General features: G+C 46.9%; 1 protein-coding gene across 6 annotated transcripts in view; it reads left to right on the forward strand.

The window, feature by feature from the left end:
- TATDN2 (TatD DNase domain containing 2) overlaps positions 1-17,315 on the forward strand; it is a 27,672-nt gene continuing 10,357 nt past the window's right edge. For 5 of the 6 annotated variants that reach the window (XR_013830084.1, XR_013830085.1, XR_013830086.1 and 2 more), the window contains exons 1-6: positions 1-613; positions 748-1,140; positions 6,108-6,602; positions 12,168-13,037; positions 15,421-15,548; positions 16,764-16,947. Coding sequence is in view for 1 of the 6 variants with exons in the window: in XM_079933493.1 (XP_079789619.1) it covers positions 754-1,140; positions 6,108-6,602; positions 12,168-13,037; positions 15,421-15,548; positions 16,764-16,947 (2,064 nt within the window). In the remaining 5 variants the exon portion in view is untranslated. Of the gene's footprint in view, positions 614-747; positions 1,141-6,107; positions 6,603-12,167; positions 13,038-15,420; positions 15,549-16,763; positions 16,948-17,147; positions 17,245-17,315 lie in introns of all 6 variants that reach the window. The other variant, XR_013830088.1, reaches the window with a different exon arrangement.

Raw genomic sequence — 17,315 nt, forward strand, 5'->3', positions numbered from 1 at the left:
GCGGAGAGCGGACGGCCAGGGCAGGGCGTCAGGCCGGTGCAGACTGCGGGGCCGACTTTCGGGCCGCGGGAGCAGGAACGGAAGGCGGGGCGGGGCGGACCGGGGAGGAGGCGGACTGGGGCGCCACCGGCTTCTGAGGGGCGGCTCGCCCCCTTCCGGCCCGGGGCTGGTCGGCGGGGCCGCGGGGGCAGGGCGGGCTGCGTGCCGGGTCTGGCCCTGCTCTGCGGCCCGCGCTCGGCGTTTCGGGCCTCCGGGCCCCTCCGGGCCGCGCGTCCGCCCAGGGACTGCGGGTCTGGCCTCCAGGTGTGGCCCTAGCAGCGCCCTGTAGCCTTCTTAAGCGCTGACATCTGCGAAGGGCTTTGTATTGTAAACTCAGAGCGCGTCGTAGTCCCGGAAGCGCTTTGACATCCCCGAAGTAGCGCTGTGCAAACTGAAGCGCTTGGTAATCGCGGAAGCACGTTGTGGGCTCGGAAACCAAATCGAACGAAGCCTTTGGTAAATCCTGGGACCTTCTGGACTTCTCCGAAGCGCTTTGGAATCGCAGACATTCGAAGCGCTTTGACATCTCTGAAACCTTGAGCACTGTGATGGGCAGTGGAAAGAAGGGGGAAAGGTCAGTGAAGCCAGCCCCTGGCTCTGACCTACTGGCTTGCCCTCCCTCGGGGAGTCCCGGGATAGCGGGAGGCTGAGGAGGGGCAGCTATAGCAGGAGTGGTGGTGGATTCCCGGCCCCCTCTTCACCTTGCAGGTGCCCATGGCGTCGGAGAGGCGCAAGGTCAAGTACCACTGGAGCAGCCCTTCGGAGCGGAGTTCCCGCAAGCGCAGCTGCCTCCGGGAGCCCAGTGATGTGGCCCCCTCCAGCCAGCCAGCTCACAGCTCTGTGTCGCGTTCTGGAGGGGCCAGCAGCCCCAAGCGCATGAAAACCCAGAAGGAGCATGGTGTGTCCTGGGGCTCATCCCGCCGCAGAAGTTCCTCCTCCTCCTCCCATTCCTCTGGCCCAGGTGTGGGTGGGGCCGTCTCCAAAGGAGGCCTGAATCAGAGCTCAGGAGAGTTCCTTTCGTCAGGGGGATCCCCTCTGTGCCCTGCCAGACCTTCTCTAGAAGAAATGGCTTCTCTCCAGGAGGAAGCCTGCAGCCTTAAGGTAAGTGGCCCCGACTCCTTGCAAATGGTGAAGCCCTTTCCACTTGGCTTGAGATGTTGGAGATGGGAATTTTGGTGAAAGGATACTAAAAAAAAAAAGACCAGGTCTCTTAAGATCTCTGGGGTCTCCCCAGGGGAGAGCAAAGTGGAAGACGTCAGAGGATGGCCTGAAGGTCGGTGGAGAGGTAGTTTGCAAACTTGGCAGCATTTTGGAACTACTTTAAAATCCTTGCGCCTTCCTGCCACCCTGATGAGGTTATGCTGGGGTGTGGGCGGAGCTGCCAGGTATATATAAATATTCCTCAGGTGCTTGTAACCCACAGTCAGTCCGGATGGAGGCTCGCTGCGCTGGGAGGTAGATGGCGTGCCCCTGGGAGGTAGATGGCGTGCCCCGGAGACACAGATGTATGTTATTTCGGTTGTAAATTTAGGGAATTGTGCCCTGTACTTAGAAGCACAGAACCAAGAAAAAGAATTTGGTTCTTGGTGTGGCTTTTCACCAAGGTTATGGTATCCAGCACGTTGGGGTTTTGCGTGGTGGGGCAGGGTTTATTTTGGAGGTTCAGCGTTTAGTTCCCCAGTGGGAACACACAGGAGGATTTCATAATACTGGGGGGCAGACTGAGGAGTGCTTCATGGACGAGGTGCAGTTCCTCCACTCATTTGTTTTATGTTAACTCTTATTTTTTAATTTTTAAAAATAAATTTATTTATTTGTTTATATTTGGCTGCGTTGCGTCTTCCTTGTTGCACGCGGGCTTTCTCTAGTTGCGGGAGCGAGGGCTACCCTTGATTGTGGTGCACGTGCTTCTCATTGTGCTGGCTTCTGTTGTGGAGCTCGGGGCTCTAGGTGCGCGGGCTCAGTAGTTGTGGCTCACGGGCTTAGTTGCTCCGCAGCATGTGGGATCTTCCCGGACCCGGGATTGAACCCATCTCCCTTGCATTGGCAGGCGAATTCTTAACCACTGCGCCACCAGGGAAGCCCAATTTTATGTTAACTTTAAAAAAAAAAAAAGATTAAGTTTTCTCGGCGCGTGCGAGTATGTGTGTGTGTATGTATGTGTGACAAAGTTGATCGTGAGTTTGGAAAGGTTCTGTCTCTTGCAGTCAGTCTGCTGCTTCCAGGTTAGAGGGAGGAGAGGCGCCCTAGTTTATGTTACTGGCTACTGTGTGAGCGTCATCCGTCTCTTTAATCAGGTCTTGAACAGATATTTATCTAGGGCCTGGTTTGTGCCAGGCAGTGTTTTGTAGTTGCCTGGGATTTGCTTTCTAGGTTTTGGAGGTCTGGGCCTTCAGAGGTGGGGAGGAGTTCTGTGTGTGAAGGAACGGAGGAAAAGTCTTACTTGGGTGAGATGGGCTGCCCCTAGATAAAGTTATAAAAAAAACCCAAACGCAGCCGGAAGGAAAGTAGTTTGTCCTTAAGCCTTTGCTCAGTGGTTTCTTACGTGGAACTGAGAAGTGAGGCTGTATTCAGCTCTGTATCCTCTCTGGCAGGCTGTTGTTTTTAGGCGAGGTGCTCCAGGTGTTTTCAGCGTGGCCCTCACAGTCAGAACTCTTGTGGGCACACTGAGTTTGTTTTTTTGTTTTTTTTGCGGTACGCGGGCCTGTCACTGTTGCGGCCTCTCCCGTCGCGGAGCACAGGCTCTGGACGCACAGGCTCAGCGGCCACGGCTCTTGGGCCCAGCCGCGCCGCGGCATGTGGCATCTTCCCGGACCGGGGCACGAACCCGTGTCCCCTGCATCGGCAGGCGGACTCTCAACAACTGCGCCACCAGGGAAGACCCACGCTGAGTTTTTTAAAAAAATTTAATGGTGAGCTGAAAAGCTTTGTCCTTGACATAAGAATACTGAATATGACTCAAATGTAAATGAGGTAAATATGAGGCTAATTTCATCTTGTCATTAATTCTTGCTGCAGCTTCAGTGGTTCTGGATATAGGGTGAAACTGTCAGCTGATTAAAAGTAATGGCAATAACAAGATGAGGAGGCACGGAGGAATCTAGCTTAGTGTCTCAGGTGTGCTGCATCCTCCGCTCAGCTGTCCTGTGGGGCTGGAACTGGAGAGTTGAGGGTGTGGCCTCTCTTCCAGGGTGGTCTAATCCAATCACAGACGCACTTTTCTCTAATTTAGGGCTAATGGGCCTTGTTTTGCCCCAATTTAATGGTTAGCCATGGAGCGATGAGTAGTCTGGTCCTGTCTCAGAAGTCTTGGGTTCTGCTGATGCCTTGCGCTCAGTCATAAGCGCTTGAGTGAGGATTGTGTGCCGGGCATTCTGTTGGACGGTGGAGCCATGAGCTGGCTTGTAAGGAGCGTCCAGTCCGGAGGGAGGGCTGCAGAAGTCACAAGACTGCCTCACCAGGTGGTTTGGTGCAGCAGAGATTCCGGAATGGAGGCCGGGGAGCTAGGTTGGGGGCAGCTTGCTGTACGGTGTTATGAGCCAAGGGAATTTAGATTTTATTGTAAGCCATTAGGGAGCTCTATACAGGGGGAAGGCAGATTTGCGCTTTTGGAAGATCACTCATGTTGGATAGAATATGAGGGTGTTGATGGGATCGATCCCAGCTGTCCTACTCTAGTACTGCTAAGGGCTCTCCTTAGAGAGTGTTAGTTTGAAAACAAGATACAGTACTTTACTCATATTTTAAAAAAAGGACCTAATTAATTAATTAAACATCCTTATTGGAGTATAATTGCTTTACAATGTTGTGTTAGTTCCTGCTGTATAACAAAGAGACTCAGCTATACGTATACAAATATCCCCATGTCCCCTCCCTCCCTACACTCATCTTGATAAATTTGAAAATGCTTCTCTGACCTTCCCCTCTCTCTGCACCTCTTCCCCCCTTTTTTTGCAGTCATTTGCACACTTGTTTATCTATTAAGTACAAAGTCCTGTCAGCAAGCACTGCTGAAGGGCATGCACAGAAACGGCCTATTCTCCCCCTTGGGTCCTCCCAAGGTCCCCTCACCACTCGCCTACCGTCTACCCACCCATCCGCCTGCGCTTCTGCATTTGCTCTGTAAACATTGAGGGGTACACACTTACCTTCATGTGTCCCCCTCAACGCAGAAGTCTCTGTGCTAGGTCATGGAATATTCTGAGGGGAAGATGTTTGTGTTAGTTCATTCTGGCTGCTGTAACAAAATGCCTCAGACTGAGTAGCTTATAAACCACAGAAATTTATTTCTTATAATTCTAAAGGCTGGAAGTCTGAGATCAGGGTGCCAGCTTGGTCAGGTGAGGACTCTCTTCCGGGTCACAGTCTTCTCTTTGTGTCCTCACATGGGAGGAGGAGGCAAGGAAGCTGTCTTGGGGCCCCTTGACTAGGGCACTAATCCCATCGGTAAGGGCTCCACTTTGATGACCTAATCACTTCCCAAAGGACACACCTAATACCATCACCTTGGGGGTCAGATTTCAACATAAGAGTTTTGTGGGGAACACATTCAGACCATAGCTAGACTGGGCATTTTGGAATCAATAGAGATTCCTTCTGGCCAGCCTCTCCTTGTTTGTGCCTTATTACCTCCAGGATGATTGTGAGGTTTTCTCAGATTCTGATGGTAGCTGATGATCTTTGTTTACTTTATAGAGAAGGTTAAATGTGTCTGTCATGAGCATCTTCACCTACCTTAATTTTAGTTTTTAGTATGACATACCCAAATTTTTAATTCAATTTAGGGAAGGAAGAGTGGAAGGGAAAATTAAAGCTTTATGATGTGCTAGAGCTTGTCAAATATGAGTCTCAATATTTGACCTCTAGATGCTCACATAATCCTCAGTCTTGTGAGGTGGGCCTTGTTATCTTTTTTTTGTTGAGAAGTAAAATCATGGTTATGCTAAACCCTTGAGATTTTAATCTTTTTTTTTGTTTTTTTATAGAAGTATAGTTGATGGCAGTGTTACCTTTACGTATTAGTTAACAAATACTTAGATATCAGTCAACACATATTTGAGCACCTGCTCTGTGTAGGCCCTGGGACGATGAGACTCAGAAAAGTTAAATGACTTGACCAAGGCCACACAGCTTGTACGGGGCAGAGCTGTGGTATAATCTCAGATGAGTCTGACTTCAAAGCCAGTGTTCTTTCTGCTGCTGCCCTCTGTGAGCATGTGCTCCTCCTGACCCAGTGTTAGGTGTGAGGGGTGGGGAGATGGAGAGGGCAGGATCCTTCCCTTGAGGAGCCCTCTGCAGGGTCACGCAGCCCAGACACAAGAGAGCATTGTGCGTTTTGGCTCTTGAGGGATGAAGCTTTCACGGGTGGTCCTGTCTCCTGCATCTTTACTCAGCAGATGTCCAGTGCTTGGGTGCAAGGCTGTGCTGGGGCTGGAGGTGCAGAGAATAAGGCAGTTCATCACAGTGCAGTGTGTGGAGTGTTGTAACAGGGATATTTGAAGTACGAGGCATCAGAGGACTGAGTGACTAACCATCGGGAAGGTCCTCACAGAAGAGGTGTCATTTGAGTTCTGTTGATGGCCAAGGCAGAAAAAAGGACTTTCAGGCAACAGGAACAACGTATGTCCAAAAAGTGTCAGGAAATGCTGGTGTGACGCTTGGGGCACTGCTTTTTCCTGGGGCCCTCCTTTCCCCCTTCTCCAGCGTTTTCCTCATTCCCAGAACACCTGGGTGTGTGGAGAAAGGTGGGAGGTGATGCTGGAAGGAAGGTTGGGGGCCAGCCTGGGGAGGAAGGCTTCCGGGGTCACACTCAGGAGTCTGGGATGTATCCTGCAGGCAGATGCAGAGCCGATGAAGGGTTTTAAGCAGAGGTGTGACGTTGCCAGATTGTAGAACTCCTTGGGGCACCTGTAGAGAAAGGATGGAGGGAGGGAGCAGGCTGGGAGCCCCTGAAATTGTTAACAGTGGCTGACAGTGCTGAGGGCTGGCATGACATCTCCACTGATGTCTCATTTGCCCAGTGCTTCATATAGGAAATCACCTTTCATAATGTGTCATTTTCCTTCCAGGTTGATTCCAAAGATAGTTCTCGTAACCCCATGGATTCTGAATTTGCAGCTGAAGCTGAGGTTCAAAATGACATAATTGAGGAACCAAACAAGGTCCAGAAAAGGCAGAGGGATAGACTTCGAGACCAAGGCTCTACCATGATCTACCTAAAGGCCATCCAGGGCATCCTGGGAAAGTCGATGCCAAAAAGGAAGGGAGAGGCTGCCATGAAGGCAAAACCCAACACGGCAGAGCGCGCCAGCCACGGAGAGGGGCCAGCCAGGAGTGTCACCACGTGTGCTCCTCAGAAAGAGAAAAAGTCTGCCCCAGAGGTCAGAGCGGAGGAGGAGAAGGATGTGCCGGAGAAGAGCAGCTTCTGGGACAGGAGAGTGGTGATAGACCCTCAGGAGAAACCCAGCGAGGAGCCCCTGGGTGGCCGAAGGACGGTCATTGACAAGCGCTGTCCAGTCCTGGAGTTTTTGGATGACTCTGACGCGCACGTAAACGGCCAGAAAGTGAGTCAAGCTCATGCCAAGCGTGGGGTTTTGAGTTCTGTTAAATGTATTTGGTCTTTTTAGTTTGATCCTGAGTGTTTCTCATTCAACACTGTACTTGACTTACCCAGGGCTCCAGGGAGCAAATTGTTGGTTCTCTTCTAACATAGCTTTCAGAGTTACTAAGAAACCTTAATTCAGTGCTGTTTTTGTTTTAGGATTTATATGTTTGTTAAGACATAGATTTGCCTGTGTAACAAAGGCCAAATAACAGTGGCTTAGAGAAAACAGAAGTTTGCTTTAAGGAGGATGGCTCCACAGTGTGGGGGACTGGGGTGTCTTCTGCTCGATTCTCTGCTGCCCCTCAGCAGTTTCTATCTTGCGGTCTGAGCTACTGTGACCATGCTCAGCACATTACGTTGACATTCCAGCCGGGAGGAACAGGAGAAGAGCATAGTACATTACCTCCCTTTTAAGAGTTGGGCTCAGAAGCGGTCCCCATTCTATCTGCTCATATCTGTTGACAAGAATCTAGAAACCTGGCCAACACCTGCAAGAGAGTCTGGAAGATTCCAGACTAATTTCCATCTGGGAAGCTTTACATTCAGATAAACTTTTATTGCTGTAGAGGAAGGAGAGAGTGATACTGAATGATATTGGAGGGAAACTAACGGTTATTAACACTGCTTATAATTCGGAGGAGAAAAGCACTCCTCTGTTGTACGCATCTCTGCCCATCCTTCACTACCGCTGCTTGGAGGTAGCCCCTTTCGTCTCTTTTAACTCTCGCTTCTAGTACTTACCTCCATATTTCTAAGTAATTTTTCATTGTTTATTTTTTGAAAATGTAGACATCTGTGGACTTCCTACTCAAGAAATGAGAATTTAGTTCTCTACACTTCGACAGTACCCACGCCTGTAAATGTATCCTCTCTCCCTTCCTGCAGCTCCCTGTATTATAATACCATTTTTAGCCAAATCTATTTGATTTATTATCACCATATTCATAGCTGAGTTACTTAGTATACTCTGATTACATTTCCTTTCTTACAAAAGTTGATTTTCCTTGGAGTTCATCTTACCTTGTTTTTTCCTTTAGTTTCTCTGTTCCTGTGACTATGACTGTTTCGTCTCCAAATTGCTAGTACCGTAAAATTCTTCTCAATGTTGTCAAAATAAGTAATCTCTTCTCCACCTTTTTTTCAAGGTATAGCCCTGTTAATTGTTTCCTTAAGATTCCTTTTTTCCTCTGTCTCTTTTCGTCTCTGCTTTCTTTATGAATAATTAAGGAGAGTGTATATAATGATAATATATACTCTTAAAATTTTTGACATACTTAATATCTAAGAACACTGGCTTAGTCTTCTGAGTATTCCTTTTTTACAACATCCGGTTCTTGTTTCTCTGAGAATATGAATAAAGGTTTGTTTTGAAGTTTTCTTTCTGCACTCCTGAGTTTCCTTCTGATTTTTTTTTTCCTAAATATTTTGGTTTCTGTCTTTTGTGATAGGGCTTTCCTCAGGTGTTTTGGGTATCTGTTCATATTTTAAAAATGAAGCTTTAAAAAGCCAATTGGAAGTTCTCAGTGCCTGGAACGGCTTGCTAACTGCTGCCTTGAGCATAGGTGATAACCTGTGGACTCCCAGTTGGGTCTGTAGCTTTATCCTCAGGGGCTGCTAGGGGTCCCTGGGACAAATCTTCCAGTGCTCTGACCAGGAGCACACCTCTGGCTGCTAGTGTTTTAGGGGTCAGATTGAGGGAGGTGCCTGGGTTCTCACTGTCCAGCGTGTGATGGTCTCTCACCCTCCGCTATGTGTCTGTTGTCCCTGATTACTCCACAGTCTCCGTGGTTTAAGTTTTCCAAGTGTGAACCTTACCTTTTGCTGGGCGGGGAAGGGGCAGACCCATCTGTACAGGATGGGAGCAGGGATCTGGGGATCTAGCTTCACAAGTTCTCTTAGTTTCATTTCCAGCTTCACCTTCATTTTGAGAGGTCTGGTACCTCCAATTCCTTAGTCTTCTGGGGTCCTGTAGTGTGATTCAGCATGTTTCTGGGTTTTTCTCATTGCGGGCCTAGGTTTTGGCCATCTGCGATCTGCTTATCCAGCAACTGTTCATTTATCTGCTTTCTAGCATCAAATTTTTATTTAATTTGCTTTGCTGTTTATTCTGTATGCTTTCTCTTTGTAGGTTTATGCTTTTTCAAGTCCATTTCCTGTAATTTTAAGGGTTTTTGGGCGGGGAGGACAAAACTCACATGTGCTGTATTTAATTGGAAATCCCAAGAACAGTAGGTTTTGTAAACTACTTTTCCCACCAAATATACAATGTTTGTGTTTCCTGTCTAACACAGATCATTGTTTGGCTGCCTGGAATTCCAGGATGAACATTCCATGGATGAACTTTCCAAACTTACATACCCAAACTTCTATTTGTCAAACTGGACATTCAGATTATCTGTTGGGTATCTATTTGGGGCAGCATGATACGCTAGGTCAACAGATGAGTGTTGGGATCAGACATCTGGGTTCAAATCCTGGCTCTGTCCCCCTAAACTGCAGTCTTGAGAAAGTCACTTAACCTCTTGGAGCCCCAGTTTCTTCCTCTGTATAAAAGGTATGGTTCTTTAAATGTTATCACGGACTCATACAGGGATCAGCAAACTCTGTAAGGGGCCAGATAGTAAATATTTTAGGCTTTTTGAGCTTTTAAGGCCTCTGTTGCAACTATTAAACTGTGCTGTAGTAGCGTGAAAGCAGCCATAGATAATATTTAAGTGAATGGGCCTGCCTATATTCCAGTAAAACTTTATTTACACCAACAGGCAGTGCATTGGATTTGGCTTGTGGGTCACAGCTTGCTGAACCCCGAATTAATTCATGAAAATCCTTTGCTCAGTGCCTCGAGTATAGTAGACTCTCAATAAATGTAGATTTAAATTTTACCATATGGGCTTGAACCTTAGGCAGTCTTGAGTATAGGTAATCTCCGGTTTTCCCAAAAAGGAAATCCGAAAACATTTTCCTGGCCAACTTGACTATCTAAAGCCTTTCAGGGTCTTAGATGACGTCATCATAAGTCTGTTTATCATATATATTTCTAGGTGGATGTGCCTTTTTGAAGTCACTTTTTTCCCCACTCTGCCATTTTTCCTCCAGCCTCACATTTCATTAAATAATTTTGTTAAACCTTTTCACATGTTTCTCTGACATGGTCTTTGTTGTCACTGGAGTTACTTTTTGTGTTATGTAATATGATTTCCTGAACTTCCCTGATGATAAGAATGAAAGAATCTGACTCAGGAGGTCTGAGATGGGACTGGGGAATTGGTATTTTTTAACAGATACTCTCGGATGATAGAGAAGTTTGTGAAGCAGTCAGAGGACATCTCTACCCTTCCATCTGAGTTGGAATTTTAACTGTTATTATTTCTATTTAAACTTCTTATTATGGGATATTTAAAACATTTATGAAAATTACCCACATACCCATCACTCATCTTCAATAAGTATTAACTCACTGCCAATCTTGTTTTATCTCTGTATCCCTTTTCTCTCCACAGATTATTTTGAAGCAGATCCCACCTACCGTATCATTTCATCCATAAATATTTCAGTGTGCATCTGTAAAATTAGATACAGGATCTTTAGGGAAAAAACAGGCATAACTACAGTTCTGAGCTCTCCCTCTGCCCTCTCTCTCCTCCAATCCTTTTTTTTTTTTTGGCCGCACCATGCGGGATTTGGGATCTTGGTTCCCTGACCAGGGATCTAACCCATGCCCCCTGCAGTGGAAGCATGGAGTCTTAACCACTGGACCACCAGGGAATTCCCTCCCCACAGTCCTTAATAGCATCAACCATCCAGTCAGTGATTAAATTTCCCTGTCTCATGATTGTTTCAGTTTTTTTGAAACAGGATGTAAGAGTCATGTGTGTCAGTTTCTAAATGTGTTAAATCTCTTAGCCTCTGTAGATTCCTCCTCCTCTCCCCTCCCCAACCCGGCGTTGTTATTTATTTGTTGTTAAAATAAATGAAAGGTGTCATTTGAGTTGCAGAATTTCCTGCACATGAGATCTTACTGATGCAGTGTAGCACTTTTTGAATCTGTATTGGTCTGCCCGTGGAAATTCTATCCCACCTTGCAAGTAGCTGTTCCCATTGCATTCAGTTTGTGTTGTTCAGTTTTTGGAGGTATATTTTTGGGAGCCCAACAGTGTAACTATGTCTAATTATGTTTTAGGTTACTTTTTTAGGAAATATATTTACATTGTTTAAAAATAAAAATGTTTTTAGTGAAAAATAGCTTTCTAGCTGGCCCTGTGTTGCCCTACTCCTTCACCTGGATACCACTTTATACATGAGTGTTTTTCCAGTGTAATTTTATGCATAACCACTTACCATACTGCTTTTTAAAAAGTTGTCTTTTAAAAAAGTAAAAACAATCTTGAAAAGCTTTGTTGAAAATGATGTCCAACACAGAACTGTGAGGTCATACCCGCAGGAATAATTATTAACTCTGTTACCTTTTTTTGCTTCCCATCTCCCCATCTTTTTAAAAGAATGAGCTTAGAGAACCTCTTTAAACATCTCAAATTAGCTTGATTGAGATTTGTTTGGGGTCATTTTTCTTTTTCCAATAGAAGAGTACATCTTGTAATAGAAGAGACTTTGTGGGGACTTGAATATAAAACAGACCCCTCAGAAAAGGGAGCATCATTTTGGGGAGAAACCCTTACCTTCCGTGTGGGCATTTTTTGTAATTTTAATCAGATTAACTTTTGTTTTTGAAAAAAATGGTGAGTTATATTTTGAAGAGCTAGATTGCAAACATGTTAATTTTGTGTTAGTGTATGCGATAGACATTTTATTTGTTCACGTGTGCTCACATGTGAACACGTCAGGCACTTGGTGCTGGCACCTATGTGTGACTTCTCTAGCATGTGGTCGTGGGTACTCAGACATCATGTGGTGGTTGGCCTCTCCCAGAGGAGCAAACAGAGAGAACCAGGGGAAATAGCAAGGCTGCTCTGACGTAGCCCTGGAAGCTGCAGTGTCCCTTTTGGTTCCATCAGTTACAATACAAGTTAGCCCAGTTTCAAGGAGAGGGGTCACAAACCCCATCTTACAGTGGAGAGTAATATCAAAGAATTTGCAAACACATCTTGAAACTGCTACAACTGTGTGGTTGTACATTTTGAATGTGTGAGAGACCTGTTGTTAAGGATGAGACGCTGGGTGCTTCTTTTCTTTAAAACCCCCAATACACTGTGTGTTCTAGAGAGCAGTTTTCCCCAAGAGGGGTCTTCAGAAAGGGAACGTAGGCACAGCTTCCCTTTCAGGGATGGCATATGAGACCATGAGCACAAATGTATTCCCTGAAGCTGACAGGACTGTTCCTAGTTGTAAGCTGGCTTGCTTTCTGGGAATAATAAGGAAAACAGGTGACAGAGTGAGCGAAGGATCCCATGCAAAGCCATCATCACGGCCAGAAAAGCAGCCAGGACTTCTGTTCTGGAGGTGACTGAGCACAGGAGGCTGTCTTCACATAGGAAGAAGGCTAACCTGTTTCTTTTCTTTTCTGCAGCCTAAAGACCGGGAGGTGGTGATGGAGCGCACCTCTTCAGGAAGTGACTGGTCCGACGTGGACGAGATTTCCACAGTCAGATTCTCTCAGGAGGAGCCCATATCCCTGAAACCCTCAGCGGTTCCAGAGCCTTCTCACTTCCCCACGGATTACGTCATGTACCCGGCTCACTTGTACAGCAGTCCCTGGTGTGACTACGCCAGCTACTGGACCAGCGGTCCCAAGACCCCCGGCTACCACTCCGTGGGCAGTGGCGGCAGCGACACGGTGCAGGTGGAGAGGAGCGGCCAGGGCTCTTCCCCCCACTCAACGGTGAGCCCCCAGCACAACTCCAGAGAGCCCCAGGCCGCTGAGGAAGGCAGATCCCGCAAGTCGCGTTCATCTCGTTTCTCCAGAAGCTCGGAAGAAGAAGAGGTGAAGGAGAAAAGAACATTCCGGGAGGACATGCCACCACGTCCGTGTGGAGGACCCGCATCTAGCTCCCTGCCCAGGAGCCGTCGGGAGCCCAGGTTGGAGGGTTTCATCGACACCCATTGTCACTTGGACATGCTCTATTCCAAGCTGTCGTTCAAAGGGAGCTTCACAAAGTTCAGGAAAATTTACAGCAGCTCCTTCCCTAAGGAGTTTCAGGGCTGCATCTCCGACTTCTGCGATCCTCGCACACTGACAGATGGCCTCTGGGAGGACCTGTTGAAAGAAGATCTGGTGTGGGGGGCCTTTGGCTGTCACCCCCATTTTGCACGTTACTACAATGAGAGTCAAGAAAGAAATCTTCTGCAGGCCTTAAGGCACCCCAAGGCCGTGGCATTTGGGGAGATGGGCTTGGATTACTCTCACAAGTGCACCACGCCTGTCCCGGAGCAGCACAAGGTAATGTCGTCCTTAGTTTGCTGACAATCTATTATTTATTTAGTTCCTCTTTTAGTTGTTGAAACACAAGGGTTGCTCTGCTTTTGGAACTAAAGAGTTTAGAGTCTCTAAAAATGTGATTGCTGTTAGCCAGACCCTGTAGATGTCATTGGTCAAATGCTTCACAAACTGTTTCTTACCTTTCAGCTTCATTAAGCAAGAGGAGGGGCTTAGGTGCTGCGTGACTTTTACAGCTAATGATACAGATGTTAAAACTTCCGTCCCTTCTTGGGAAGCAGCACGTTGTGTTTGTTTAATTAAACAGTATATTTTTATTCTAGTTTTAAAGTTAGTGTGCCCATTTCAGAATATTTGAAAAATACACAAATGTGTAAAGAAGATCATTTCCCATTCCATCAGAGACAGTGACCATTACCATCATAAGACTTTTCCCTCCCAGCGGGCTGCATTTACTCTTGTGCTTCACCTGGCTCCCCAGGGAGGACAGATGCTCCAACCCAGGCACAGTTCCTGTCCCCTAACAGTTCTTCTTAACGTTTTTGAAATTCAATTTTTTTTTTTTTTTTTTTTTTTGCTGTTTGCGGGCCTCTCACTGTTGTGGCCTCTCCCGTTGTGGACCACAGGCTCTGGATGCGCATGCTCAGCGGCCATGGCTCACGGGTCCAGCCGCTCCGCGGCATGTGGGATCCTCGCGGACCGGGGCACGAACCCGCGTCCCCTGCATCGGCAGGCGGACCCTCGACCACTGCGCCAACCAGGGAAGCCCGAAATTCATATTTTTAATGTTGCTGTCCCTTGGAGAATTGCAAGGGACAATTGGTGGTATGTCTTACAAGCACCTGTCATGGAATCAAGGAAATGTGTGTTGTATGCGTGTGCTTTTTAAAAAAGAATTTAGGAAAGTTAAAAAGAGAAAGTTACAGATTTGAATGTTTTTTCCACTGTGAAAATGTTCCTGCTTCATTGAACGTGCTTTGAAAAATAGGCTTTTTAACAGCTATGTTGTATTCCATCCCAAGGCTATAATAGTTTGAGTACTCAATAGTTTGAGTATAATAGTTTGAGTACTTGCGTACTCAAGGCTATAATAGTTTGAGTATTCAATAGTTTGAGTATAATAGTGTTGAGTACTCAAAGAAGAATTTTTTAGAAGCGAAAATTAAATGTTGGAATCAGAATCCATTGCAACCTCTTGCCTCTGGAGGAGTTCAAGGAGGGTTGATGTGTTGGGGAGGGATACTGCCGGCTGTAGGTACTGGAACTAGCTCATCTTTAAAGTCCTTGGCAAGCATTCTATGCTGTTGGTTCCAAGGGTCACTTTGCTTTAGTTGAAAACACTGGTTAAAAGTGAGTTATAGCAGAACTGGTATTGGCGCAGTGCCACTATTTTGAGAAGAGGCAGTATAAGTGTTGGACTTGAAAATGTCATTCTCAAGTGAATACCACCTGACTCAAATTACCAAAAGCATCTTCTTATTTGATGTTAAAAATTCAAACACAAATGATATTGCACAATGGAAAAAGCTACTCGTGAAAACATAAAGTTTAAGTTGAGGTAATTTCTTTATAATGAATTAGTATTTTTGTTCTTTTTTTCTAAACCTGAACTTAGAAAGAATAAGAATAAGGAAAGAATAAGAGGAAAGAATAAGTTCTAGCCCTACTTTTTTCTTTAAAATTATTAGCAACTGGTATATTTTACTACTGAAGACTTTTAAAGTAGCTAGAGTTTTAAAAAAAAAAAAAGTAGTATATCTGTAGATATTCACCTAGAAGGAGATCTGATTTTGGTTAAGTAAAGAAAGCAAGCTGCAGGAAATATGTATAGTACTTATTCTTTCCACAAATACTTGAGCACCTTCTGAGAGTCAGGCATTTTACAGACGTATACATGGCAACTTTTTGCATAGGAAAAGGTGTGCAAGGTGATGGATTACCTCTTGGGAGTGGGAGTGGAGGCGGGGGCAGTGAAGGGGAGGACACTTGTAGTGGTGCTCTTGAGCCCAGCCCAGCCCTGCAGCCCCACGTGAGCATTGCCTAGTGGTGGCTGTGTGGACAGCCTGGGTTCAGATTTGCATTGTGGTGCTACGGTTTACCAGCTGCAAGTTACTTGACCTCATTTGGAGCCTCAGTTTCTTTGACTGCATGATGGGCTAACAGCAGTACCTATCTTGGGGTGCTTGTGAGGCTTACATGTTATAATAAACCTAAATAATAATACTACCTAGTAAGCACTCGGTAAGTGTTAGCTATTATTATGCATTATAGAGTTTAAAAGTAAAGAAAATTGAAGAAGACAGTGGGGGTTGTGCAGTGGACCGGCTGTTCTGGGGGTAACAGACATCCAGAGTGGCCCTAACCCACAGGTGTTGTCTCCTCCCAGGTGTTTGAGAGGCAGCTGCAGCTGGCCGTGTCTCTCAGGAAACCCTTGGTGATCCACTGCCGAGAAGCTGATGACGATCTGCTGAAAATCATGAAGAGATTTGTGCCTCCGGACTACAAGGTTCACAGGTGAGAGTCGAGGACTTCAGTGGGCAGATGAAGTGAACATGTTTCTCTGTCTAGGACGTTCGTGGGAAGACAAATTCAGTGAGGAGTGGATTGATGATGTTACGTCTTTACATAGAATCTTTTCTCAAGATTAACTATCAGGTTGACCCATGTGAAATCTCTGATATTTGACCATTTTTTAACCTAAAAAACGGCAACTTCATATGGTTTGAGCTAATACCCTAAATCACTGTGACCCCCATTGCATGAAGCAGGCTGTAGTGGAGGCTCGGTTCGCAGAACTGAGAGCTGTTGGTCTTGGGAGAGGTTGCTGTGGGTCCAGTGACTGAGCACACAGAGAACATTCCAGGGCACCTGAAAAGAAATTTTCTCTCCTACTTTGAATTTGAAAGCTCATCCCTCCCCACTTCGCCCACCCGCAGTTAAAGTCCAAGATGTATTTTCTCTAAATGGTATCTAGGGGTTCTCCAGTTTGGTAAACTCACCAGCCTGCCCTGGTGTGTCTGTCCTGGGCATGGGCTTGGCTTGGGGGGCCCTGGGGAGCAGTGGGAGACAGTCAGCTGGCGGCTCTGCAGAGGGCGTGGGGCTGAGGTGGGCACAGGGTGCCCTGGGAACCAGAGGAGAGGCCCTTAGCTGCATCTGGCTACAAAGAGGTCAGGAGGTGATGCCCACTGGCACTTTCATGACGGGTAAGATGGGTTAACTGGAAAAAACAGGGAGTCTAGAACGCGAGCCAGGTGGTGCCAGGTGGCCGAAGGGGTGAGGTTGTTAGGCCTCTAGAGCATTGCCTTCCAGGCGCCCAGGCAGAGAGAGTGATGCCTCTGAGTGGAGCCGCCACCAGAGACGAGATGAGGCACAGTCACCCAGCCCTTCTGGACTAACGTGTGCTGTACTAAGAACATGAACAGACACAAGGTTAAGAGAAGAAAATTCACCTGTAGGCCACTCCCCAGTGTTTTTAGTTTTTGTTTCCTTCTGGTTCATTTGATTACATGGACGTAGTTTTTACCTACTGTAGTTGTGATCCAGATGGGCTGCAGTTTTTAATTCTGCTCCTGACTGTGTTGGCTGTGAGTCCTTCCCTTGGATGCAGTCTTTGCATTTCTGAGAACTTACCCACCAAAAATAACTTAAAAGGTGAAATGTCCAGAGGGAGTTGGGAGCTTCTGCAGAGGGGATTATGAGAGCCCTGATCTGGAATTCTCTTCCTTGCAGGCATTGCTTCACCGGCAGCTACCCAGTCATTGAGCCCCTGTTGAAGTACTTTCCCAACATGTCCGTGGGCTTCACAGCGGTCCTGACATACTCCTCTGCCTGGGAGGCCCGGGACTCTCTGAAACAGATCCCGCTGGAGAGGATCATCGTGGAAACTGATGCTCCCTATTTCCTGCCTCGACAGGTAAGGGTGTCTTCAAGCCGAGTTGAGGCACTGAGGAGAGAGGGTGGGAGGTGTGCAGTCCCCCTTGCAAGGTTGGCAGGAACAGAGCCACAGTACCTTTCTAGGTCCCACCCTTGGCTGTGTAGATGTCTCCTCTCTGTTGCTTTGCAGAACCAAAGTCTAGGGGGCTGAGAAGCTGAAGGGTAACCACTCTCTTCCAGGCAGTGCAAAGCCCTACCCTGTAGAGGGTAGTCCAAGGAAGCATGGGACCCTGCTCACCCAGAGCCCCCCTGACTGGGACTCTCCCTGCACCTGCAGGTAAAGGGGTCTCTACACAGCTCCAAAGAGGCCCTGCTGGGGAAGGGCCGGGGAGGGAGTTGTGCGTGACA

Source organism: Stenella coeruleoalba (genome assembly GCF_951394435.1).
Source record: "Stenella coeruleoalba genome assembly, chromosome: 10".
Lineage (NCBI taxonomy): Eukaryota > Metazoa > Chordata > Mammalia > Artiodactyla > Delphinidae > Stenella > Stenella coeruleoalba.